This window comes from Cuculus canorus, chromosome Z (genome assembly GCF_017976375.1).
Source record: "Cuculus canorus isolate bCucCan1 chromosome Z, bCucCan1.pri, whole genome shotgun sequence".
In the NCBI taxonomy this organism is placed as follows: Eukaryota; Metazoa; Chordata; class Aves; order Cuculiformes; family Cuculidae; genus Cuculus; species Cuculus canorus.
In genome coordinates this window covers 40,259,231-40,285,461 of record NC_071441.1, presented here as the reverse complement: position 1 = coordinate 40,285,461, position 26,231 = coordinate 40,259,231, and the positions used below count along the sequence as shown (strand labels likewise).

The following is a 26,231-nucleotide window of genomic DNA, read 5'->3' as shown; positions in this document are numbered from 1 at the left end:
ATTACGTGTATAGTTTCTTAATTTTAATTGTTTTTGAGTACACTTCTGTAAAAAAAATTGGTTCAGAAGAACAAAGCTTTGAGGAATGCAACACACATCATTTTTCAGGGAAAGGATGAGGCAACCAGGATTATCTGTTATTTCAAACTTCTAAGAAATATATACTCCATCCATCTCTCTAATTCAGTCAAATTATAACTGGTAAGAATTATGAAGTCAAAAATATAAAGCAGGAAAATCTAGCAGAATTGAAATAAACACATTATTCACCTATTATGCAAAACATAATGGCATTTTAATACCAGATTGCTAAATTAGAGAGAATTAGATGATTTTGAAGTTGCAGTGACGTGCCAATACACAGCCTGATGGACAAATCTGAATGCCTACACTGGGAAACTATAAATGAGCCAGCAAGCACTGTCAAGGCTGAAATGAGAAGGACGCGCAGTGCAGCCCAGGGCTGTAACATAGGTAAGACCCCAAGTAGCTGTCACAACTGCCTGCCTGTGAACTTCTACTACACATCTTCACTCTTCTCCAGCTCTCTGAAGTTGCTGGTACACATTGTGTGATAGAGAATTGCAAATACTCTGGCTCCTTAGGCCTGGCAGTCAGCTATACCTGCCATAGCCCAAGTCCTGCTTTTTTTCCAGACTTCCCCCTTCCTCCATGTAAACCTCAGGTGATCTTCAGTCCCTGGCAAAGTGGCTTACCTCTTCTGTCATGTGACTTGAAAGTTTTGGGACACATGACCTTCCACAATTGGACTTGCCTTGTTTATATGAGGCCATTAGATACCAATTTGATTAGGGTAGTCCAAGAAGCTAAATATAAAGCATGTATGAATGTGCTGCCAGCATTAAATGCACAAAAGCAAGTAATACGTCATTTTAATAACAAGAAGCTCTTTAATGAAATACAGGATCCACCTTAGTCTGGACTTGCTGAACAGGAATCTAGTTTTAGTGCTTTTTAATGTATTCAACAGCATGCAAGAAGTCGCTTTAATCTTGAATCAAACTATATTAACACCCACAAAGAGAAGCATTTTTAGCAGCCCTTGCCAAGTGTTCTAAAACAGCTTCCCAGAAAATACTCCGATAGTAACATTTGTAGTTATGCTTGCCAAACGCGCCACTGACAGCTCCATGTCTGCATGACAGCTGGAGAGTCAGATCAGCAGATCAAGAAATCCTGCACTCCTGCTGACATCAGTCTAAACACCCACAGTAACTGATGGTACACTAAATGGAAGACAGTAAGAGTTAGAGAAGCAGAGGAAAGTTAAAAATGCTTAGGCACAGGCAGTGGAATCAAGTGCACCCTCAGCAAGTTTGCAGATAACAAGAGGCTCAGTGGTGCAGCTGACATGCCTAAGGGACAGGATGCCATCCAGAGGGACCTGGACAAGCTAGAGAAGTGGGCACACATGAACCGCCTGAGAGGAAACAAGGTTAAGAGCAAGGTCCTGCAGCTGGGTCAGGGCAGCCCTTGGTATCAATACGGGCTGGGGGATGAAGGGATTGAGAGTAGCCCTGCAGAGAAGGACTTGGGGATACTGATGGAAAAGAAGTTGAACATGAGCCCGCAATGTGCGCTCACAGCCCAGGCGGCCAACCGTGTCCTGGGCTGCATAAAAAAAAAGGTGACCAGCAAGGTGGAGGGAGGAGATTCTGCCCCTCTGCTCTGTTCTGGTGAGACTCCACCTGGAGTACTGCAACCAGCTCTGGAGCCCTGAGCACAAGGAAGACATAGGACTGTTGGAGTAGGTCCAGAGAAGGACCACAAAAATGATAAAAGGGCTGGAGAACCTCTCCTATAAAGACAGCTTGAGAAAGTTGCATTTTTTCAGCCTGGCAAAGAGAAGGCTCCAGGGAGATCTTACTCCAACCTTTCGGTATAAAGGGGATTTATAACAAAGGTGGGGGCAAAATTTTTAGCTGAGCTTATGGCGGTGGGTAAGGAGTAATGGTTTTAAATTAAAAGAGGGCAGATTTGGACTAGATATTAGGAAGAATTTTTTTGTGCTGAGGATAGTGAAGCACTGGAACAGGTTACTCATGGAGGTGGTAGATGCTCCCCATCCCTGGAAAATTCAAGGTCAGACTGGACAGGGCTCTGAGCAACCTCATCTAGTTGAACACGCCCCTGTTCACTACAGAGAGATTGGACTAGACATCCTTTAAGGTTCCTTCCCACCCATGCCATTCTATGGTTCTATGAAATTCCCACCAAGTAGTTACAATGTAGACAATGCAGCAAGGGACAATATGTTATATGCCTTTCAAATAATATTTAAACACTTCTCATTTATGTTGAATCAAAGACAAGCATTAATTTGCGACTCTAGTTTTCAAGAAAATACTTCTATCTTAAAAATGTGAATTGGTTTTGAGATAGTTAATAGCAGAACACAGCAGTGATTTTGTGCCTTCAGAGGAAAGGTGTCCTTCTCCCAATAGATATTCTCCCACATACAACTTTCGCAAAAGTTGGAGAATTTGATACACATAATAGGGATGACAACCAATTCAGTAGCACTCAGCCTTCTTGAGCCTACGCCTACATTTGCTATCCCAGGCAATAATAAATAACATGTATTTACCTATTCAAGCCCAGCACAGGAAAAAGACATTTGAACAGGTCATGCAACTCTATAATTTACTTGGCAGGGTGAATGTTTGCATAGGGCTTTCAGACAAATTAATGGCTGTTTACATAGCACTTTCAGATACATTACACGGCATAGTATTTCGTATCAGAAATAAGTAAAATTGGATTATTAGTTTTCAGGTGGGATAAAAAACCAAACCAAAACACTATTTTCTACCACTGAGTCCCTTCAATAAAGAATAAATTCCCCTGACAGGGAATTACATGGAGCTTTGCTTTGAAAAGTCTGTATTATCAGGTGTCTGGCCTCTGGAAGCTCTGTTTGACAGAATTTTATCAGAGTAACATGTTCTGGTGAAGGACATAATATTTTATATAGTTTCATAGGAATAATTTCACTTATGTGATTTAAAATGCAACCTTACAGACATCTGCACAGACCTAACTGAAAAGGATAGGTGACATGCAAATGAACAACCCGGGGAAGGATCTTAGCATTCACTTCACTTGAAGGAGGTATACCAGGACATACTCGCAGAACATCTAGATTTTTATGGCCCAAACATCTTCCAATCCAAGACTGACAAGGAAACTGAAATGCAAATAGCTATTACTTCAGTAATTATCCTCTGTTGTAACCGTACTCAAAACCATAATATTTGAATTGATTTTGAATTCTTTTTAGAACAAGTGTCCAAGTATCATGAATTCCTAGTGAATCCTCACGTATTCTAAGATTTTAACACATAAGAGCATTATCTCTTTGCCTCCCAGCAGTATAACATATTTCATAAAAGATTTACTTGGAATGACAGGAAAATGAGCATATGTATTGTGAGGAAATCAAGGCAGGTGTTTGTCCCACCACTGGTAAGATTCAATGAAATTATTCTTGTACTTTTCCCTTTTTCAATTAGGGAAGAACAATTAATTAAAATCCACAAGACAATTAATCACAGCTTAATAAAGCTGACATGCATTTCTGTTTGTCACATTTATATTTTTGCAATTAAATGCAGTGGAAAGCCAAATAAAAGGTCACCTTTTGCAAAAATCCAGTGATGTTCTCACAGTCACAAAGGATAAGAAATAGGGGCACCATGTTATAAATCTGTTTTAATTAATAAGAACAAGGTTTCTAAATGACACTGCTGTCACAGTGCCCTATCACTGCTTCCCAGACATTCCTGTCACTGTCTTCATATGCCTTTCAAAAGGCAAATTCTTCCATCGTGCTGCAGGGCAAAGGCAAAAAATGTGCCCAGTGAACAGGACTTGAGAATGCCAAGACAGGATCTAATGAAGAACTGGCTCCCTCCAGGCCACAAGGTTTTGGTTACATGGGATCCTGCTGTAGGAGAGAGAGGCCATGATCCTTGGTTGTTTACACATGTGAAGAAAACAAAGAACTAGACTCACTTGCAGTGCTGAAACTCAGAAGTTATTCTGCTGAAGCAAGCAGAATGGCAGTTGGATTAAAATGGCTCTTAGGATCTTCTGCTCTCCTCACGTTAGCGCTCAGCTAATGCATCACTCAAGCAGCATGTTAAAAAAAGACCAGGGGAACCTTTTGTAGCATTCTTAAAAATACTCATTGAGAAGCAAAGTATTAATGCTTATCAGAAAATTCAACCTGCCAAATGCAGTGAAACAGATGCGCTGATCTATACTAGACAGAAGCACAGTGTTTTTTCTAATGATCTTTTTCCAGCTAGATAAAGAAATCTGATCATCTAGCACTGGAACTTTCTATATATAGATCATTACATGACACACATATTTTATTAATTGGTACTTCTAAAATAGAGATTCATGTGACTAAAGATCAGGAAAAGGGCAAAACTCTGATAGGACTAATGAATGTCTGATGTAAAAGTGTAGCAGGATGGTCAGTTTTGGGAAGACTGCACTACAGTGGAAAATTGTCAGATAGTAGCAATCCAGACAGCTCTGAAACTCTCTTTGTAACCAGGCAAATAGGTAAGGCACACCAGATGCTAACATAAGTGAAAGAAAACAGAAAAGAACAAAAACAGTTCCTGAGAGCTGAAAACAGCTGTACAGCCACTGAGACTAACATTTATAACACACAATTGTAAAATCTAGCATAGAAAGAGAATTAAGGAATACATACATATAAGTAGGACATATGAAGGAGAGTTTTGCTATAAATTATAGTTATGTCTTTTATACGCCTCCGGAAACTCTTTGCAGGAATTAGCAGATTTGCAGGCAACAGAAGGCAGGTTTATACCATTTGATTTACAAACAGCAGTAACAAACAGTGCATGTCATCAAGTGTACTAAAGAAGTTCAGGAGACATCTTCACATGCTGAGCAGCAACCGATGGGAGGAATCCACGACTAGGAGAATCCCATAGGGATCTGTGAGAAGGCTTGTAATATTTACTGTTATAGAATTGGGAATGTTACGCGAGCAGGCAGGGGTTTTAAAAATGAGCTAAAAAGTGTGAATGGTTATTCGTAAAAGAGGATCTAGTAGATTAGATTCACAATGGATGAGCAGAATTATGCATAAGGGAAAAAAATAACACAAGAAAATACGTCTCAGCCAGGGCTATCAAATACAAAACCCACCAGCTTTGGCTAACCACCCTCTCTTCCCCTTCTCCTAACTATAAATGAAGGACCAGCCTGTTCTTGAAAGGCTGAATTGATCAAAATCTACTCCATTGTACCTTAATTTAATTAAAAAATATCTTGAGTATTTAAAATCTGCAGCCATTGTATGGAACAATGCTGAAAGTGAGAGAAGTTTTGTTTCATTGGTCGGGTTTTTTTTAAGACTATTTGTATGGGTTTCTGTGCAGCCTGGACTGCTCTAAAAACATTAGATATAGCTGTAGCATTTAAAATATTATTTCAATGAAAGAAATATAAACAAAGTATATAGGTTTCAGGAAGGAAAACAGAGAAGACATTAATCCTGGCGAGCTTACTGTCATAAATGTTGTACTGTGGTTGAACAACATATTTGATAGGATCCTGAAAAAAACATGTTTTAAGCTCTAGCTCCTCTGAAAAAGAATTTTTCATTCCCTTCCCCCCCCAGGAATTTGGTGTGTCACAATCTATTTTTTGTATAAACAGCATTCATATACTTAAGCAAAGTATTTATCCTAATATGAAAATAAAACACAGCAGATTTAAGCGAGTTTAAAGAACCTTGTAAACTTTGAATAAAAATGTCTTTCTTCTTTATATACTTAATAGTATTCTTTCATTTTATTTCCTTCACATCTGTTTCTTTTCAAGTTTTCTGAGGACTACCTTCAATCAAGCAAAAGGATCAGGGTATCAAGCAAGCTACCATCACAACTACTTCACATGTCCTTCACTGACAATCCTGTAGAGGGTATAGTTGCACAACACACACTACTCTCCTGCAACACCATACATCAGGTTTCAAAATGAAATGTGTTCCTGAAGACTGATTAATCTTTCTCCATTCTCCTCTGTCACACTATTAAAAGTTTAGGAAAGAGAAAGAGTGTGCAGAGTTCTGAATCCCATCTCCTTAGTCTTCTAAAGAAGTTACTTAAATACATTTCTCTGCAATTCATCACTATGTTAATGACCTACAGATAAAATAACTTAATTACAGTTCCAGTCAGGTCAGTATATATCAAGAATTATAATTTCACTACATATAGAAATTTCACAGCAAAAGACATAAGTGTGATAAGTGTGAAAAATGCTATTCCACTAATCAATCAGACTCATGGTATGAACTGCTCACACTAACCAGACCTACATTTTGAGCAAATGCAGTCTAAATTACCAGCACATATGCAGGAATCAGCTATGATTAATGAATAATAACAGGAAAAGAAAACCTACTAAGATGAAACCGCATTTTCAAATACAGCATAATAGACAGCAGAGCATCTATTATAATCCAAGGACAAACCTCTTAAGTCAACATACAGTACTCAGAAACAGATTAAAGTATTTCTTAGCTGTCTTTACACCAAACTGCATTCTAAATTACCTGAAGTCATTTTTATGCATTTCAGCTATTTTCTTCTCAAGCTTTTGTGACTGCTTGGGAAAAATTTTAAAGTCGTTGATGTAATTCTCTGGGTGTTCATCAGGATCATAATCACCAAGCTCAGCTAAACAGATCCAAAATACAAAACAAAAGAAAATTCAATTGAAACATTAGTTTAAAAGGAAAAAAAGCCAGTAAATACAGTGTAATTCAGGACAGTTCCATGGTGAGTAAGAATCCAGCATCTCTCAAGGAATGCTACTTTGAAGAACTGATGGCTAACTGAGATAACAAAATCCTTACAACTGCCACTTCAATCAATGAGATTCAATTGAAGTTCATGATTTATTAACTGCAGCAGTAATTGCATTCCTTAACTGTTTTCTGTGTCAGGAACACACTTTGTAAAACAGAGGCATAGGGAATACTCCCCCTTTGAGTCCTGTCATTCTAGTACCAGGTAAAACTAAAACAATGTACTCCAGATCTCTTTTTTAACACTGATTTATTTTCACTGACAGGGACTTGCTCTCTGTTCCAGCAGAGAAATGCAGGCTATTAACATTATTTAAGGTGGCCTACAGTATTTGATTCCTCTTCTAAAAGATGGTACTCAAATAGTGCTTTCATTTTCTAAAGAAATCTCCTTTAATAAAGTTTACATTCAGCCTTGGTTTGGATACGCTACCTTAAAATGCATTAAGAGCTTCATTCATGTTAAGGCAAAATGAAAGCAACTTCCACACACAAACCAAGTCTCTAATCAGACATCTAGCTAAGTATCTCTCTGTCTGCAATCGAAGACATATATCTGAATCTGAATCTGGCCCTGAGGAAATGATGGGGAGGAGAGAGGAGGAGAATTGGGAAAAAAAAAAAAGAGAGAGAGAAAGAAAAACCTTACCTTTCTCTTTGAATTACATATTTTGTTTTTTTCAGACATTTCATCACCACACAGGTATTTACCATAAGAAAGGACACTTCTTCTGCTTAGTTAAAATGGAACAGGCTATTCAAGAGTCAGAACAGAATTTTGTTTTGTTTATAACTGGAATCTAATATTAATACCATCCTTTTTCACTTAAATGCTAAAAGAAGCTGGTTTTTTTTTTTTTTTCAAGTGCCAATTTGGTTTTAGTTGGCTAAATGGCCGAATTACTGAAAACACTTTATGTACATGTTAATGCAGGGAAAGAGTACTACTGGAAAAAAAAAAAAGTTATTGCTAGCTATATTCCCACAACAGTTTTGACTCTGTCTTTACATTGAACACACTTATGAGCTAAGTATTTTAAAAAAGCTGCTTGTACTTACTTACCTTGGACAATACAGGCACCCAAATAGGCAGCATCAGAAAAAGAACACAGCAAACGGCCATGGAAAATGTCCCTTTTTATTTGTAGATACAGAAGGTATCTGAAATATAAGTAAATAATTAGGAAATTAAGTGCCTTTTTTATAAGAGACTGAACACTGTGAAACCAGTTGTGCGATTCTTCTGAATCTCTACATTGCTACTTTAATGACAAGAAAAAGAGGCAAAGCACAACTACAGGGAAAAACTAGATCTAAGTCAAGAGATTTTTTCTCAATAATAATGAAATAATGACAGCAGAAGTGACAAAAATACATTAATAGATAGCATGGAGAATATTTTATTTAAAATGTACAGCTGTTACCACGCCTATTAGTGATATTAGCCAAATTTCAGCAATGCAAGTTTGCTTGACCACATCTCTTCTCATTAAATACAAGTTTACACAAGGAAATCTCTCTACCCCTGTAAACAAAATAGCACATTGACCACAATGGAGAGGATTTCTTTATTATTTTTTTTTGTAATCTGCAAAATATCCTAGATGAGGTGTTGAATCAGAAGGCACTTCTGAGGCCCAGGGGAGCAGCAGGTATAGGAGACCTACCTTAGGTGAACCCCTCCCATTCCTCTCAGAGCTGCTCTTCCTCTGTATGAACTGGAGAAAAGAAAACAAAAGGCTCCTTCTAACTGCCATTGCCTCCTATCATGGAGCAGCATTATTTCTAATAGCAAGAGGAGGGATGCAACCATGAGGCCATGGCTTTCTCTTTTGCTTTCTCTCCCTGGGAGCAGCCTCCCAGAGATGAACCAACTCAAATCCCAGGGACTCACTTGCTGCTCCTTTCCCAGCCACCTGTCTGGTTACATCCATTTGATTCAGCAGCTTCACCCCTCTGGGAAAATAGACCATTTAAGCATTGCTTTAGCCAGATAAAGTCAACCGTCTAGGGGGTGTTCTCAGAATCAGTGCCTCTACAGACCTTCAGGACATTCCCTGCTGCCAATCCTTTCCAACCTTGAGCTACAGCACACCGAATAAAAATGTGCTTTATGAATAACACTGATGTCAGACTTACTTCTGTGAGTACAATGAGCTGTTGCATCAAGTAGCTTATCTGAAGCTTTCAGTGAGCACTAGATTCAAACAAGATGGGAAACTATCTGAAGAGCAAAAGACATTTTCCTCCTTTCCTCTGATTGTTACTAAATGCTACACAAACAAGAAACAGTTATCACTGAGAAAAGCAATTTGTTCTCATTGCGAACACATCCCCTCACTGCATTACAGTATCACAAGTTTCTACACGCAACTGGCACTTCAAGCCCTTTTTTTATTTTGCAACTGCTTTTTTTTCCGGTAATCAGTGCCCAGCAGCATCTCACTAAGGCACTTCCATCATTCGGTACTGCTACAGTAAAGTTGGTTCCAACAGGAGAACGGCATCAAGGTGGAACAAAGGCCTCAGTGAGATGCACTAAACATTTTAAATCTGTAATGGTAGCCTACTGCAAAAGGCTCATTATATTGACACAAATACCACAGGTAACTTGGGCAAAGGAGTCGTCCTTATCCTAAACTTTTCCTAAGTCTCACCAGGGTGAAAAACCAGGTTGCTCTTCTGCCAAATGATCATTAGCTTGGGGCCAAATTGAGTTCACCTTATAAGAAACATCAAAAAAGCCATGTGAGACAGAGCACCTCCAGATTTCTCACCATGGCTTGTTAGCCAACATAGAAGGTCAGCCCATCTCCATTGACATTACACCTAGGTGGTTCCTGAGTTTGAAAATTACTATAATGAGATACAAAAGTAAATAGGCTTCTGGAAAAGCATATTAACCCACTGCTCTTAACCTACATTTGCAGACATAAGGCTGTCTGCAAACGAGAACTAAGAATCTGAACTTTCAGGACCGTGCTAGGTCCAACTCCCCAGCAGCACAGATGTAAGCAAACATCATGAACAGTCACTTTTCTAAGAATATTTTGGTATTTACAAGAAGAAAAATTAGTTCTGCAGGAAATTCTTTACCACGTAACAGCAGCAATGATGTCATCTTGACCATCAATTACAAGATAATGATCTTCAGAGCCTAGCAAGAATGGAAAGTCTTCAAGAATTTACTCAGAGCACCTCTTCAAGAGTCAGGCAACCACTATCTTCCTCTCTCACAAATGCAATAAATTACACTAGATTCCTGAAGTGAGATGGCAGGGAGTTCTCCCTCCCCACAATATACAGTTGTTTTATGAGAATAAACCTGAAAACACGTGTTACTTCAGTAGAACTCAAAGCCAGTTATTTTAATATAGGACAGCCATAAATACAACAGTTTTGGTGAGTCACTAAGCACCTCAGAACTTACAATCAAAGACAGCAGCAGCATCAACAGAAACCCCTCAGAATGAGGGCAAAACCTCATTTTCACACAGTCAACTAAAATTCTTTATAGACAAATGTGGGAGTTTGGCTGGGAGTGTGCATACTTGTGGCATTTCTAAGCAAATAGTTTGTTACAGACCAGCATCAAAGAGCCTCAATTACATTATTAAACTTTGGCATCCATAATAGTCTCCATTATTTGAGTTAACCTTAGACAAGAAATACGTGGGTTTATCTCCTCAGAAAAAAAAATTAAACAGGAATAAAAACCAGATATTATATGAGTTTCTTGCTTAATCCTGTTTGCAATAGGAAACTACCAAAGTTTGTCAAAAAAATACCCTCTAAAGTTAGATTCATTACAATAAAAATAAAAATATACTCTTTCAATCTAAGATGTCAATTTATGCATTTTTGTCAATTACATGAAGGAAATAAAAATTATTACCTTATTACCTTATTATTACCTATTCCCTAAGCAAAATCACTGGCTCTGTCAGCTGCTCAGAATTTTAAAAAAATAAAAAAAAATTAAATAAAATTGCAGAAAACTTCCATTATAATTTTTCTACAACTTCAGTATAACATTTTTCATTGTCTTGTCATCCTAACATAGGAGGGAATATTTCCTTTCTGTAACAACTGGTAAACACAAATACATATTCAATTTTTGCTGAAAGGTATGTGAACAAATAATAAATAAGAGTAAGCAGAGGATATATAACCGAAAGAACACACAAGATACAATTTTAGGGAAAAGAATATTTGTACCTCAGAGTCAATTTCTTTCCAGTGATCATCCTACGAAGGCAGAGCTGAACACCAGCCATCATGTAAGATAGCTTCTGTCACAAATGTGGGCCATAATTGTCATTCATCTGTCTTTGCTTTAAAACACACAATCCCCAGCACTTGCTAGTCTGATGAAGATGCTGTTTCCCTCCCTTATGTGAAAGCAGGGTTGTTGTTGCAATGTTTCGTTGGCTGTTTGAAGGGTGAAGGAGTGTCTCTTCAATTGCTCATGTACCTTCCTTTCTGTTACCCTAATAATATTTACATAGAAATACTGAAGTTCATTTTTTCTGTCACTAAGGTGTTACTGAGTTGCTGCATGCATTTGAAAATTGAAATCCTTAATAAAATGGTTCAAGATTCCACTTCTAAGGAATTATTTCACTTCTAGGAAAAAAAGAAACACCTCCAAAATCAAATGTAGCAGTCAAGAAGGAGGAAGAGCAGAGAGCACAGTTCACAATAGATACTGGTGAAATTGTTGGCTGGGACATAAGGAAAGCACACTTAAAAGAAGGGCAGGGGAATACCCATGGAGAGCAGAATTGGAGATTTTGAATGTGTTTTTCAGAGATCACCTACACTGCAAATTGTATGGGGTACTGTTCAAGGCAAAAAGAGCAGCCTAGAACAAGGCATGAAAATGTTCTTTTTAAATGACGGTGATACTTTCACTTTGGACTCAACGACGATGTTGCAACCTTTCCTGAAGGTTAGCTCAACCTCAGACACTTCCTATAATCCTGACAAAGTAATTTATGTCCCAGGTCAGCAAAGAGTCCTGAATCCAGTAAGGTTTATGCATGTTCTTAAAATTGCCTACCTTTATAGAACTAACTTGCAAAATCAGATCTGAATTTGCTGCTTCTTGTGTCTTTCCACCACAGCTATTTTTTTCTGAGCCCTGGCACAACTTTATAGTCTGTTCTACAGCCTTAAGTACTCAGCAAGCTAGTAAATGTATGCTTCAGTGCTTACACTACTAAATGTCTATCATTGGAATAACCTCATTCCTATCTATTACCTCTTTGCAACATAGATGACTCAAGCCCAGGTCAGCCAAGCCCTTCCCACAACCGGAGATGAAAATTCAGCAATATCCATTCTTATTTTCAAGACTTTTTTCTTCATGACCCTTCAGAGACCATGTTGCTAACTGCTTAACCGTCAATTTATTTATCTATTTTAAGATGTTCAGTAAGGAAAGAAGCTTTGCCACAGCCACGCTTTGTGGTTTGTCCACGTAGTTAAGTCACTTCACTCATTTTATTCCATTAACAAGCACCTTCTCCCAGTGTTGTCACAGCCCTTCCAGCTGATAGGCATGGTCACCTTGAGAGATCCAGCAGTGTTCCAGAAACTGTTATTTCAGTGTGGTGTCTAACTTTGAACTGCACTGCTCTGTCCCATGCTACTGCACATACCCAGATGCAGAGTAGAAGGGGGCAAATGCACATGTTTACAATACTTCTGGATTGGGCGCCCATCTCTCCAAACAGAATTTATGAGTTCTTTGTGTACCTTATTCTGGACACTAACTTCGCATTGTGTCTTCTACAGTGGATATCATCAAGCACACTGCAGGAGCACTAGTTTCCTGTCAAAGTCTACGAATATAACCTAAATCCTAAGTACTACATACAAATATGTAATACCCCAACTAAGAGAACATATTTTTCTGTGCTCTACAGTGCCACCTAGATAAGGCTAACAGAAAAAAAAAAATCTCTAAAAATACTTTGCTTTTCTATGTACTAATATTTGAGAAGAATTTTGATATCTTATAAACTAAAGAAAAGACACGACTCTATTAGCTACCAATAAAACACAGATCTGTCAGATAGATCTTGGAGTCGTCACAGACAGGTGTCTGAAATCATCAACTAAGTGTACATTAGCAGCCAAAAAAGCCAATAAAAAGTTGGGCATCACCAGGAAAGATACTGTGAACAAGACAGAGGGGCATTTTGCCACTATCTAAAGCCTTGGTGTAATCGCATCTTTAATATTTTACCTAGTTGTAGGCTCGACATCCTAAATAGGACATAGTTAAAGTCCACCCAGAGAAGATCTAAGATGAGTGCGAGTCTCCTTTACAAGGAGAGACAATGACTAAGGGGGGTGTCATGACTGAGTCTTCCGAATCTTGAGGGTAGTGGGAAAGGCAAACACAGAACAGCTATTCATGGAATACTGCATAAGCAGAGCAGTGGAACTGTAAAATTGCTTTTTTAACAAAAAAAAAGTACCTTGCACAGCAAGGAGTAAACCAACTGCATCAGGATGTAGTGAAGAAAAACAGTATTACTGAATCCAGAATAAGAATTCATGAGCCACAGATACAGAAAACAACACTAAAATGAATAGGCAGGAAAGTAATTGTTAAAATTCCTAATATAGTAATTCAATAAATGTTTTCACAAATTTGGGTGAGGAGGAGACCATCTATTTGTTTTCTTGTTTTTTCCTGGATCAGCATGAAAGTTTTGTTCATACTAGCATGGATTAAACCCATCACAGCATTTGTAAAACAGATACACATGACAATAGGCATGCTACAGTGATGTCTGTACAACAGCTGCCCTTTCAATCCACCTGACCACTCATAAGCCAAATGCTAGCAGAGAAATAAGGAACTAGGGGCACTGCATATTGGCGCACCCTCGGAAGGATGAACGTATTGCAAGTCTTTTCAACTTGCAAATAAATGGTGTAATATTCAAGCAATAACAACTACCTGGACCACTACCAGCCTCAACCATCCTCCCACTTCTGGAGGGAAAAGCACCTGGTTGTTCCAGCACAAGGCAATATCAAGCACAGTTGTTTGAGGCAGGACTGGTCAAGCATTGCATGCAGCTGTGTTGTTTTCCTTGCCCAAGCCAGCTCACTCAGGGCTCTTGAATATGCCGTGTTGACATACCCCAATTCTTTGTCATTTTATGATTTCCAGTTAAAGATTTCTTATCTGCTTTTATTGTAACAAAGTACCCATCATACTATTTTATGACAGCCTTAGTGATGAAGAACTGCTTCTTGGATTAGGAAATATGGATTATGTAAAAAGGGCATGATGAAAGCTAGATGCAATAATCCATCTTTGGTTAATTCTGCCAGCTACTCACCCATGACCTCTTCTAGGTCTGTTTTTTTTCTACAATAATCATGGATTACAGCTGATACAGTATTATCTGCAGCATTTCAGATCAATCCTTTGGAACCTCAAATGACTCTATGTTCTCTCTTTTTAATTATACATACACAATATAATGTAGGGATTTGCAGAAAAGAAGGCATGACGCCTTGAGCTGCTTTATTACATAAGAAAGAATAAACACTGATTTATTTATGACCTAAAGAAGAACACGGAAAATAAATAGTATAATAAAAATCTTTGCCCAAGTGTGACCAGTCTTTGAATCCATCTGTTTACATTGCGTTGACTGTCCCTATTCTGTTTATGTGCAGCCTCTCAGGCTTTCCCAGCTGTAGACCCTGCCAGGGCTCTGAACTGTGATCAAAGAACAGTGAAAAGAGGCACAGAGAATAATATCTGTGCTTTCTAGAGAGTGTAGTGGGATGCTGTGTGTACTGCAGATTGAATGACCTTTGTAGTTAAAACTTCCTTAGTGGTCATTTTATATCTTTGCATGCAGAATAATCCTGACTATCATGGCGAACTCTCAACTATCCTTTTTTCTGCATATGGTTCCATGCATATAGCTAAAGAAAACCTCCTTTCACCATCAAGCTTATAATGGAAAACCAACTGGATTGCACACAAAAAAAAATGTTAGGAGAAAAAGAAATTAGTAGTAACACTAAAAAATGTATATATTTAAGACTTCTACCCCAATCCTGAATAACATCAGCCAGAAAAAAAGTTGCAGAGAGATGCCTGTTTAAAAAGAAAAGAAAGCAAAATTATGTTTTACAAGTATGCATGGCAGGGAACAAGCGAGATGTGAAGACCTGTTTGTCATGTTGCTATTGCCCAATTAAAAACTAGTAGTTATTACTCTCATTAAGGATTCTCAGTGAAGTCAGTTAAATGCTGGAGTTTTTGAAACTGAAGTACTTTATTCTGACTTCACAATACCTGTAAGTGCTAGGCAATCAGAACTAGAAGGCCACAAATATACTATTCAGAAGAGTTTGACATCCTCAAGTTACTACACATGAAGCAGAAGTCAAACCCTCTGAGATGTTCACAGCACAGAGGAACATACCTTTTCTTCTAAGGCTGAGCATCTTTTTCCATTTAAAACACTACACAAACTCTTAAAAGAGATCTATATTCACTGTTTATATTGCAATCTGCTGAGCCTCCAGTTCTGCTGAAATAAATTTGGTGGCCCAATCATTTCAGCAAAATAAGTTAAATCTTTGCCAGGGTTCATATAGTCTGTTATTATTACAAATAGTTCATGAGGACCTGAGGAACCTGAACACAAATAAGTCCATGGGACCTGATGAGATGTATCTCAGAGTCCTGAGGGAGTTGGCTCATGTTGTGGCCAAGCTTCTCTCCATGATATTTAAAAAGTTGTGGCAGTCAGGAGAAGTCCCCGGTGACTGGAAGAAGGGGAACATTGTGCCCATTTTTAGAAAGGGTAGAAAAGATGATCCTGAGAACTACGGACCTGTCAGCTTCACCTCTGTGCCTGGGAAGATCATGGAACAGATCCTACTAGAAGACATGCTAAAGCACATGGAGGACAAGGAGGTGATTTGAGACAGCCAGCCTGGCTTCACCAGGGGCAAGTCCTGTATGACCAACTTCATGGCTTTCTATGATGGGGTAACCACATCAGTTGCCACGGGAAAAGCAATGGATGTGATCTGTCTGGGCTTCTGTAAAGCCTTCAACACCTCCCCCCACCTTTCTCTCTGAATTGGAGAGATACGGATTTGATGGGTGGGTGGTTTGGTGGATAAGGAAGTGGTTGGATGATCACATTCAGAGAGTAGTGGTCAACGGCTCAATGTCTAGGTAGAGATCTGTGACAAGTGGTGTCCCTCAGGGGTCCGTACGGGGACCAGCACTGTTTAATATCTTCATCAGTGATATAGACAGGAAGATCGACCTCAGCGAGTTTGCAGGTGATTCCAAGCTAAGTGGTGCAGTTGTCACATCAGAAAGACAAGATGTTATCCAGAGGGACCTGGACAAGCTGGAGAAGTGGGTCTGTGTGAACATCATGAGGTTCAAAAACGCCAAATGCAAAGCCCTTCACCTGGGTCGGGGTAATCCCCAATTTCAACACAGGATGGGGGATAATGTGATTGAGAGCAGCCCTGTGCAGAAGGCATTGGGGGGGCTGATTGACAAGAAGCTCGACATGAGCTGGTAATGTGCCCTTACAGCCCAGAAGGCCAACCACGACCTGGGCTGCATCAAAAGAAGCGTGGCAAACAGGTCGAGGGAGGGGATTCTGCCCCTCTATTCCTCTCTTGTGAGTATTGTGTCCAGTTCTGGAAACATAAGAAGGATATGGAATTGTTGGAACGGACTCAGAGGAGGGCTACAAGGATGATCAGAGGGCTGGAGCACCTCTGCTATGAGGACAGGCTGAGAAAGTTTGACTTGTTCAGCCTGGAGAAGAGAAGGCTCTGGGGACACCTGACAGTGACGTTCCAGTACCTGAAAGAGGTGTATAAGAAAGCTTGGGAGGGACTTTTTAGAAGGGCATGTAGTTACAGGACAAGGGTGAATGGCTTTAAATTGAAGGGGGGAAGATTTAGACTAGACATTAGGAAGAAATTCTTGATGATAAGAGCGGTGAGGCCCTGGCACAGGTTGCCCAGGGAAGCTGTGGCTGTCCCATCCCTGGAGGTGTTCAAGGCCAGGTTGGATGGGGCCTTGGGCAGCCTGACCTAGTGGGAGGTGTCCCTGCCTATGGCAGGGGGGTTGGAATTGGATCATCTTTAAGGTCCCTCCCAACCCAAACTAGTCTATGACTCTACGATTCTACTAGAGAAACCTGTGAGCTCAAAGTGACAACTCCCATGGCCACGGAAGTTAACTTGTGAATTTTGATCCTAACACCTGGTGACTAGAAAAAAACAGTGCCCAAGGACCACACAGAACCTCCTTCTGCAGAAAGAGGCAGAAATTTTGTCCTAGGTCCACAGAATTCCTTATTGTGCAATGGTGTCTCAAAGCACCTTAACATCCAGAGGCAAGCTCTGATTTTAGTTCAAGAGGGAAGCAATCATTAATTAAAATGAGGGAAGATGAAAGCATGAGGCTGAAATGGTATAATGTGACTAACGATATCCACAGGCATCCTTAGCAGTGGAACGAAATGCACTGACAGGCAAGCGCATAGCTCAATTCTTTGCCCAAGGCACTCCTGGCCTCCGAACACATTGTGTGAACACATTTTCAGGCTCTTAAGTTTGTTTATTTTTTTCTGGAATATCACAGACAAAGGGATACTTTCAGCTAGGTCATTATCCATCTTAATTTCATAAAAATAGTTCCACCTGTAAAACTACCGACTAACTCAAGGATTACAGTCCTGCTCAGGCTATGAAACACAGGACAGAAATGGAGCAGCAGTAATCTGAGATAACAAATAATTTTATTCCTGCAAGTGATATCTAAATTGTGGCTAGTACTTCTATCCATTATACTACTTTCACAGAAATCAAATTATTTACCCCATACCTACACGGCTTCATGTATAAAAAGATGATTTTCTTTTTTTTTAATAACAGATAATGCCGTGGGAGAGCAGGAAAAGGGAAAACAGCTCTTTTTAAGATCTGTATGTCTCTCTGATGTCTCTAAGGTACTTTATTAAAGATTCATTCCTATAAAGCTTTTACAAAGACTGCACCAACAATAATCCACATGGAGGATTTAGATAGGGTTAATTAATATCCTGAACCAAAGAGTTGTATAACAATGCGACACGACGTGTCTTACCGTATCTTAACTTCATTACCTAAATGGGGACTACAGACACTCGTCAGATTTCTACCCAGTTGAAGAAGTAAGACAGCAGCTCTGTGACATGCCTAGGCCTAGAGAGTAGCAGAAATGCAATGTGCGGTTACTCTAACTCACCTGACTGTATGTATTAAAGACGGCTTTTAAGTCAAAGGGTGACAATATTATTAATTTATTTTCAAATAATCTTAAGCACACACTGCAAAAATATGTGATTTTCCAGTGAGCAGAGAAAACTAACAAAAAAAATATCTACCAAAAAGCCAACTAGCTAGCGAGAATCCATGACTGTAGTCTGCCAAATACTAAGGAACCTTTTTCTTCTTGAATTTTTACCAGTCACTGCAATTTAATAAAAAATCTAACTAAGCCAATTTAGAGAAACACCTTGAATCTGATCCTCTGTTTTAGACAGTGAAGCAAATTATCAGAAGCACGTTACGTGACTACGCTTCCTTTGCTTGTATGAGAAGCATTCCCTATACTTTGTTATTGTGTAAGAGACACCTAGTTCTAGGTGCTATACATTTCAATAAAATTCCTGTGAGGGTATCCAAGTAGTTAAAATAAAAAAACCCTCAGTTAAGGCTCTTGAATGAGGAAGGTCTATATGGAGTTTATACTCTGTCTCATAAAAAGTAAAATGTTCATCCAAGGAATGTTTATACACTAACAAACAATGAAATTCCTTTGACTTCCTGGTTTACAACCTGTTCACTCAGCAGGGCATTTTCAGTATTTCGTCCAAGAAAAACAGCTATAATACGATCCGCACGTTCTAGCTGCTCTATACAGACTATAAACTCACCATTCACCAGAACACAAGCTGTTCCTGAAATTTTCAGTGCAAGACCAGAGATAACGGGATCACTCCCATTCATTAAGTGACTCGTGAGCATAAGAACTTACAGGGCTAGGGAAAAACATCAATGAAGAACTCAAGGGACCAAGTGCTCAGGTGCTCTGTGCTTCTGCAACATCCAGCTATTGGATGGCAGTGTGACCTGCTGACTAGCAACACGGTAAAACATACATATAGTCCTGTACAGCTGGTACACAGGTCAAAAGAGCTGTTACTCTTATACATTTTTTCCCAAGTCCATTTCTTAAAAAATACCCAGAGCAACAGAATAGTCACAAAGGCAAGTAAGGACAAAATTCCCATTCATTAAGTATGACTGATCCGTTGCACAGGTGTGTTTTCACAGCAAATGCTGTAAAATTCCATTGTTAGCAACAAGACTTCTTAACCTCAAGCAGCTGTACTTTAAAAATATAAATATATTGGACCCCTGCATCAGTTTGCTAAGGGTCTATCAGTACTTTAAAAATACTATCTTGCCTGTAGTACTAAAGACACACATGAGAAAATTCAGTGAGGCTATTAAAGTTCCTGTTGAAAGAGTTAAGGCCATACTGAACTGAACTTCACAGCTTGTTTCACGCAAAAAAAGAGGAAATAACAGGACACAAAAGAAACTTACTCAAGACCACAATCTTTGCCAAGGGAAGAGTCAGGATAATTCCTGCTCAGTCATTTGACCATTGCCTGCCTTTCTGAATGTTCTTCAAAAGCACCACTATGTTATAGAAAAGTCCCCTTAAAGTGCTTTTAAAAATTCATCGATAGCACAATAAATAAAAAAACTATCAGTAGTGTAAAATGTGTGTTCACTCCAGTATTTTAGCATAAATAGTAAGAACCCCACCCTATGCAACAAACTGTCTTATTTTGAGCTTGTTAACAATGTACATTAAATGCACATACAAACAAACAAACAAAATACCTGGTGAGCTCTTCTTTAATCTTCAAGGGTTCATGTGGGTAGAATTTCACTCTAAAGCACATGGTATATGGTGGATGAGCTGAAACATCATGAAGAAAAAGCATGAGGACAGTAGCAAACAAACATTGTCTCAGTCAGTCTGAAGGAGGGGACTCCTAGAGTCTCACAAAGTAGCCTGTGTGATGGTCAGCTCTGAAGCATCAGGCACGGCTTCAAACAAAACCAATAAACGTTATATATTTTTATATATATATATATACACACACACACAAAAAATATAACATATGACAAAGAAGTCCAAAGAACAAGCAAAGTACAACTAACCTATGCAAATCAATTTATGAATCATTTTGCACCTCACAAGACTTATTGCTTGATAAACAGGAAGCAATTGCATCTTGTCACAATGAGACACAAAGTTATTACATATACTTATTATTCCTGACAATGATAATGTAGAGACTACAAAATAAAAGAAACAATTAAATTACATTAATGAGGCTAACTACAATACAATACTTTCAAAAGGGGAGGAAGGAAGGAAGGAAGGAAGGAAGGAAGGAAGGAAGGAAGGAAGGAAGGAAGGAAGGAAGGAAGGAAGGAAGGAAGGAAGGAAGGAAGGAAGGAAGGAAGGAAGGAAGGAAGGAAGGAAGGAAGGAAGGAAGGAAGGAAGGAAGGAAGGAAGGAAGGAAGGAAGGAAGGAAGGAAGGAAGGAAGGAAGGAAGGAAGGAAGGAAGGAAGGAAGGAAGGAAGGAAGGAAAAGAAAATCACATTTTTATATCCCACTGTCGTATCTTTGATAGCATTCAAGATATTATCTAATCTTAGGCAAGTGATCTTCCAGTGATTACGGGAGGGACAGAAAGCAAATCAAGGACTATTATTCTAATTAGGAGCCCTCACAGCTTTCTGTAGCCAGGTAATGATCATGTTTTAAATTCCAGAAAGAAAATACTGCATTTTCAAAAGGTAAATGATGTGGAGAAAAAAGCCACTTGTGTAACACAGACCATGGTAGTTGGTAAGCGTGCTGGTAATGCATCGAGAGAGAGAGCACAGGGATGGAGCAAGCACCAACGCAGACCTGCTGTCCAAGCATAAAGGGCCTCAGCACAGCAGGCCACGCAAGGGTCCTCTTTATCAAAATGTTTACCAGCACAGACATTTTCAGACAGACAGAAACAGAAGAAAAGCTGAGGCCTCAAACAAAATGTGAACATGTAATCACTGTACTCATTTGGGAGTGTCCTACAGACATAAATGCAGAATTATAATCCTTTTATTAAAATATTTAACTAGGAAATCAACTTTCTGCATACATTTACACTACTACTCATCATTTATAAAGCCTTACTTTTAACAAGGTGGGGTTGGTGTGTGCGTGTTTTGTCTTGATTAAAGGAAAGCATCCATGTAATTTTAATTCGTTGTCAAGTGCAGACCTATAACATTCTAGGTAGCTTTAATACTCAATGTACATAGTTAACCTAGCCTTCCTAAATCTTGAAAAGATAGTGCTTTTACAGGAGGAAAAGAAGGAAAGGCAGAATACGAATAAAATGGAGGAAGAGAATAGATGAAAGAGATAATTACATTTTAGCTATTGTAACCTATAACAGTAATCACCAAGCTACTTGAACGTTTTGCTGGACTCCCTCCTCAGGTTTACTAGCTCACTGGCTTTTATGAGCTGCATGTGGAAATAAGTTCAACAATCATGATATTCTTGAAGCTACTTTGCCATATTTATCTATATGGGGCAGTTATCCAAAAACACATCCCTAGATATCACATAGTTCCACATGATGTGTGAAAGCAACACATAATAAAAATGCATTACATCTCTTGTTATAGTTGATATCTTTTGGAGGTTTCAACTGCTTCTGAAAATGAAAGAACATTTTCCCCTCTCAAGTCCTCCTATTGGACTTTCAAGAATGGTCAGCCTCAACAAAAACTGCTAAATTCACATTTTTTTCATTTGTTTAAATAAACACTCATTTAAAACACAAGGGGCAATGTCAGAAGAGACGCAGATAGAGAGGTGAAAAATATGGGGGGGAGGGCAAGGAAATAATAACAAATAATAACAAAGAAGAGGAAACGGAGAAAGAAAAACAAGCCTTAAGTGTTCTCTAGGAACGGTTTGCACATTCAAGCACATCAAATCTGGACAAGCCATACGAAGGCAAGAGAAACACTCAAACTGCTTTCTGTAGACATCAGTATCTTCAATGCCACTGAAGCACTGTCTTGCAGTGACCGAAATAAGCTGTGAAACACAAGACAGGACATCGTTACATCCTCCCTGCCCTGTAATGGCAAACCAGAAGATAAAATGAATTCAATGTCCCAGAAAGGAAAACAATCATCCAGAAACACACTAAGGATGCTGCCACCACAAAGGAAAAGGTAACACAAGTTGTCTTAAATGGTTTTGTCTCTTCTCTATTGCTTTCTTAAAACTATGCAAGGGAGAAAAACTTGCACTTTCAGAATTTATTTTCACTTACGAAAAGTGATGGGAAAGCCAGTCTGTATTAAATGAGTAAGAGCTCTTCCTCAGCATAAAAAAGGGCTTTTAAATGACCTGGCAGATTTTAAAATAGTTTGTGCTTGAAATAGGGATGCAGAAGTGAAAAAATCTATTGCATGGCTTGGCAGGGCCCTAGCTGATACAAGCCTACTGCAAGATGCTAAAAATGTTTTGGATGTCAATGAAATAATTGAAACTTTGGCAGTGGTAAAAAGAAAGAAAAACATATACAGAAGTCAAAGTAGAAGAGCCACACTCTGGTAGTATGTGGTAACCTCAGGAAAGGAGGACATACACATTCAGACTGGGGGAAGAGTGGCTGAAGAGCTGTACAGAGGAAAAGGACCTGGGGGCAATGGTTGACAGCCGACTGAACATGAGCCAGCAGTGTGCCCAGGTGGCCAAGAAGGCCAATGGCATCTTGGCTTGTATCAGAAACGGTGTGACCAGCAGGTCCAGGGAGGTTATTCTCCCTCTGTACTCAGCACTGGTGAGACCACATCTCGAATACTGTGTTCAGTTCTGGACCCCTCACCACAAGAAGGATGTTGAGGCTCTGGAGCGTGTCCAGAGAAGAGCAACAAAGCTGGTGAGGGGGCTGGAGAACAAGTCTTACAAGGAGCGGCTGAGAGAGCTGGGGTTGTTTAGCCTGGAGAAGAGGAGGCTGAGGGGAGACCTTATTACTCTCTACAACTACCTGAAAGCAGGTTGTGGAGAGGAGGGAGCTGGCCTCTTCTCCCAAGTGACAGGGGACAGGACAAGGGGGAACGGCCTGAAGCTCTTCCTGTGCTGTTAGAAAACCAGCCACGAACAATGAACAGATGAAAGGGAAAAGAGGGAATCCCCGTAGCTTTCCACTTTCCTTTCCATCTTATGGATTAGAAGTCAAATGTTCCTAAAAAAAAAAGTATTTGATGATATGCAAACATTTAGTAAGGTCTTTGTCTTACAGATTTTACAGCACTGGAGAAATACATATGAGAACCTCATACTCTCTCATTCACTGTGTTCTTATAGTGGAAAGCAACACAGGCAGTGGATTCTACCAGCTCAACAGATGAGACTGTCAAGCCAGACAATTCCTCAATTCCTTGAAAGCAAAATTACTTTCTACCACTTATTCACACATTAGAGGGTAAACATTAACTACAAACCTTACCAAAACAGAACTCAGTTTGCAGAATAATATGTCCTCAGCACAAAAGTAGCCTGAATATAATCAGTTTTAGAATAGCTATAAGCTTTTACTTTTAGAGCGGTCCTTTATCTGTCAGATAAGGAACAGCTGGTAGAGTGAAATGTCCAAGGTTTTGTCAGAATTTCCTACCATTACAGGCTTTGTTTTCTCACTAAAAAAGAGTCACAATTCCAATAATTTCAACAGATTTCTCTGTGGAGAATAGTACTGACTGCAAACTCCATTGCAATAGGGCTATTAATTTGTCAGTATATGTACTAACAGCACATAAGAGATGAAGGCAAAAGAATAAGTAAAACCATTGAAACTATATTAAATGTTAAAACCTGTCATGATCTACACCCTCATGAAGAGGTCTATGCACAGAGTGGAAGATTCCATGGCAACTGATTGTATGTTTTTAAAGTTTATTTCAGTTGCATTTAATTAAGACAAAACATCCAATATACACATTCCTGCCGGTTATAAAACAAACCTCTAACACCATAACCAGAACAAAGAGGGATATGGGAGCTGCACCTCTTGGCACAGATACTGAGTTGTAAAGGGACTTAGTCTATACATATTCATTTTTAAGCAAAGCCCACTGAATCATTTGTCTTCTGAGTACATGAAAAGCTTATAGGTAATGATAAGCCCAAGAAAAACTACACCTCTGTATTACCACTCTCTTCATAGAGAGACAATCTGCAACAACAAAAAGAATACATAAGAGAAAAATTGTTTTTAAAATCTGGTGGAAAATTTGACTGAAGTTTTAGAAATGTGAACCAAAGAGGGAGAAGGACGGAAGATTCTTAGCTGCTGCTTTTGGGAAGGTTTCCTGATTGTTTTTAACAACCTACTTTTCATTCAGCAAAAATATTAGTTTCTGCAATGAGCTGTACTGGCAGCACTGTTTTTTTGATTAATCATGGAGTATAGATGGACACTGAAGGCCAAAAGCAGATGTTCAGATTATCTTTATGGCCCTGAGAATGCAACATTGCAGAAAACTTCCTGCACCTCTCCTTGGTGTTACGTATACAGGGTAGGGTGAATTTATGTCAACTAGTTATAATAACACTTTAAAGCACATTATTAAATCTTCAGGACGATCACAGGTAAAGAATATGCAGTCTTCAGATGAGGACTTCATGCTTGAAGAATCACATAAAACTTCCCGTTTTCACTGTGCACGTATTTATGAACCCCATGTTTGATTAAACTCTTTCTCAGAATTGTACTGAGAGACAAAAAATGATAACAAGTTTGATGAGGTTTGAGAACTTTTAAACCATCTCTGCATCTGGAGTCCTGTGTCCCCTGATTCATTCTATCTCCTTTAACATTTTATGACAGAGTTAGATATTAAGGAAGTTAAATTCCGATGGCCTAACAGAGGAGGATATCCTTCTTACATTACTCTCTAAGATTATCTGAGGTGCAAGGCAGGGAGAAAAACGTATAAATTCTGAACTCCTGTGCATCAGAGCAATAGAATTGATTCTATTCCACTTTCATCAGGAACAAATCCCGTGTAGTTTATTTCCCACACAGCAGGTTACAGGACAGTTACATACTTATTATACAGAATAACCTTTAAGACTAATTAAAAAAAAAAAGAAAGACGGAACATGCATGGGAAAACTGTCTTCTTTACTTTAACATCAGCACTGATGTGTGTGACCAGTAGGATTTACACCAAAACATTCCTAGACAGAAAATAAGTTAAAAAAACCCATAAGACAGTCAAATGGAAAGGAACTTTACTGTCTGCATCTGTGGGAGAATAACAGTGTACACAAAAAAGCGTAAAAGAACAGAAAAGGTGGTTTTAAAGGGTCTTAATATAGAATCACAAAGATGCAGCCACCTTAGACAATCTTCTAGAGTGTTTTAGCACAGTATTGGAAGCATGGTGCTCACAGTTACTGATTGCTAGCCGTCAACTGGCTTCAACCACTACAAATAAGACTGGGCAGTGGTTCAGGACATTTCTGAGAGACAAAATTATTGGTAAAAAGGGCTGAGGCACAGACCTAGACTTTCTTCATGATGTTACACAAACATTTCAGAAGGTAGAAAATGTAAAGGTAGGTGGTGAGACAAAACAGATGCCATGCTTTCATTTATCTTATGCTGCACCATAACACATTTAAATATGGCTTCATACACGATAAGATAAAAAATAAAATATTTTGGAAGATTCTTTCACATCCCAGTATTACTAAGCATAAGAACCTAAGCACTCTTCAGAGCTTCAAAAATACAACATTCTATAACACCAACAGAACTGTATAGCTGCCAAATTGTGATTTCTGTACAGACTGACTATATCCAGAAGATATATGCCTGAATGATTCATGTACTACTGAGGTCCATTTCAGCACCTACTGAAATTTGTATTAGAATACTACAATCAGTCATTACTCTTCTGCTCTGTATATTTTTCAATACTGGGCTGCATGAATAAATACACTGAAAAACTTGTTACTGCGCTGGGGGAAAGTGAAGTTCTCCACAAACAGTAGCTGAGATCAAGAACACAGCATTTTTCAAATTTTGTTCCAAAACTTATGTAAATCTGAGCATTCAACTGAATTTAGAACATTTTGAATCACTAGTATTAATGCAACATACTCTTGCAT

General features: G+C 38.9%; 1 protein-coding gene across 12 annotated transcripts in view; it reads right to left on the bottom strand.

Moving 5' to 3' along the window:
* FRMD3 (FERM domain containing 3) overlaps positions 1-26,231 on the bottom strand; it is a 140,946-nt gene that overhangs the window by 34,129 nt on the left and 80,586 nt on the right. For 11 of the 12 annotated variants that reach the window (XM_054055504.1, XM_054055497.1, XM_054055498.1 and 8 more), the window contains 4 exons: positions 19,868-19,946; positions 8,551-8,601; positions 7,947-8,044; positions 6,629-6,752 (listed from right to left, as the gene is read on the bottom strand). In XM_054055504.1, coding sequence (XP_053911479.1) covers positions 6,629-6,752; positions 7,947-8,044; positions 8,551-8,601; positions 19,868-19,946 — 352 coding nt within the window. The remainder of the gene's footprint in view (positions 1-6,628; positions 6,753-7,946; positions 8,045-8,550; positions 8,602-19,867; positions 19,947-26,231) is intronic. The other variant, XM_054055495.1, reaches the window with a different exon arrangement.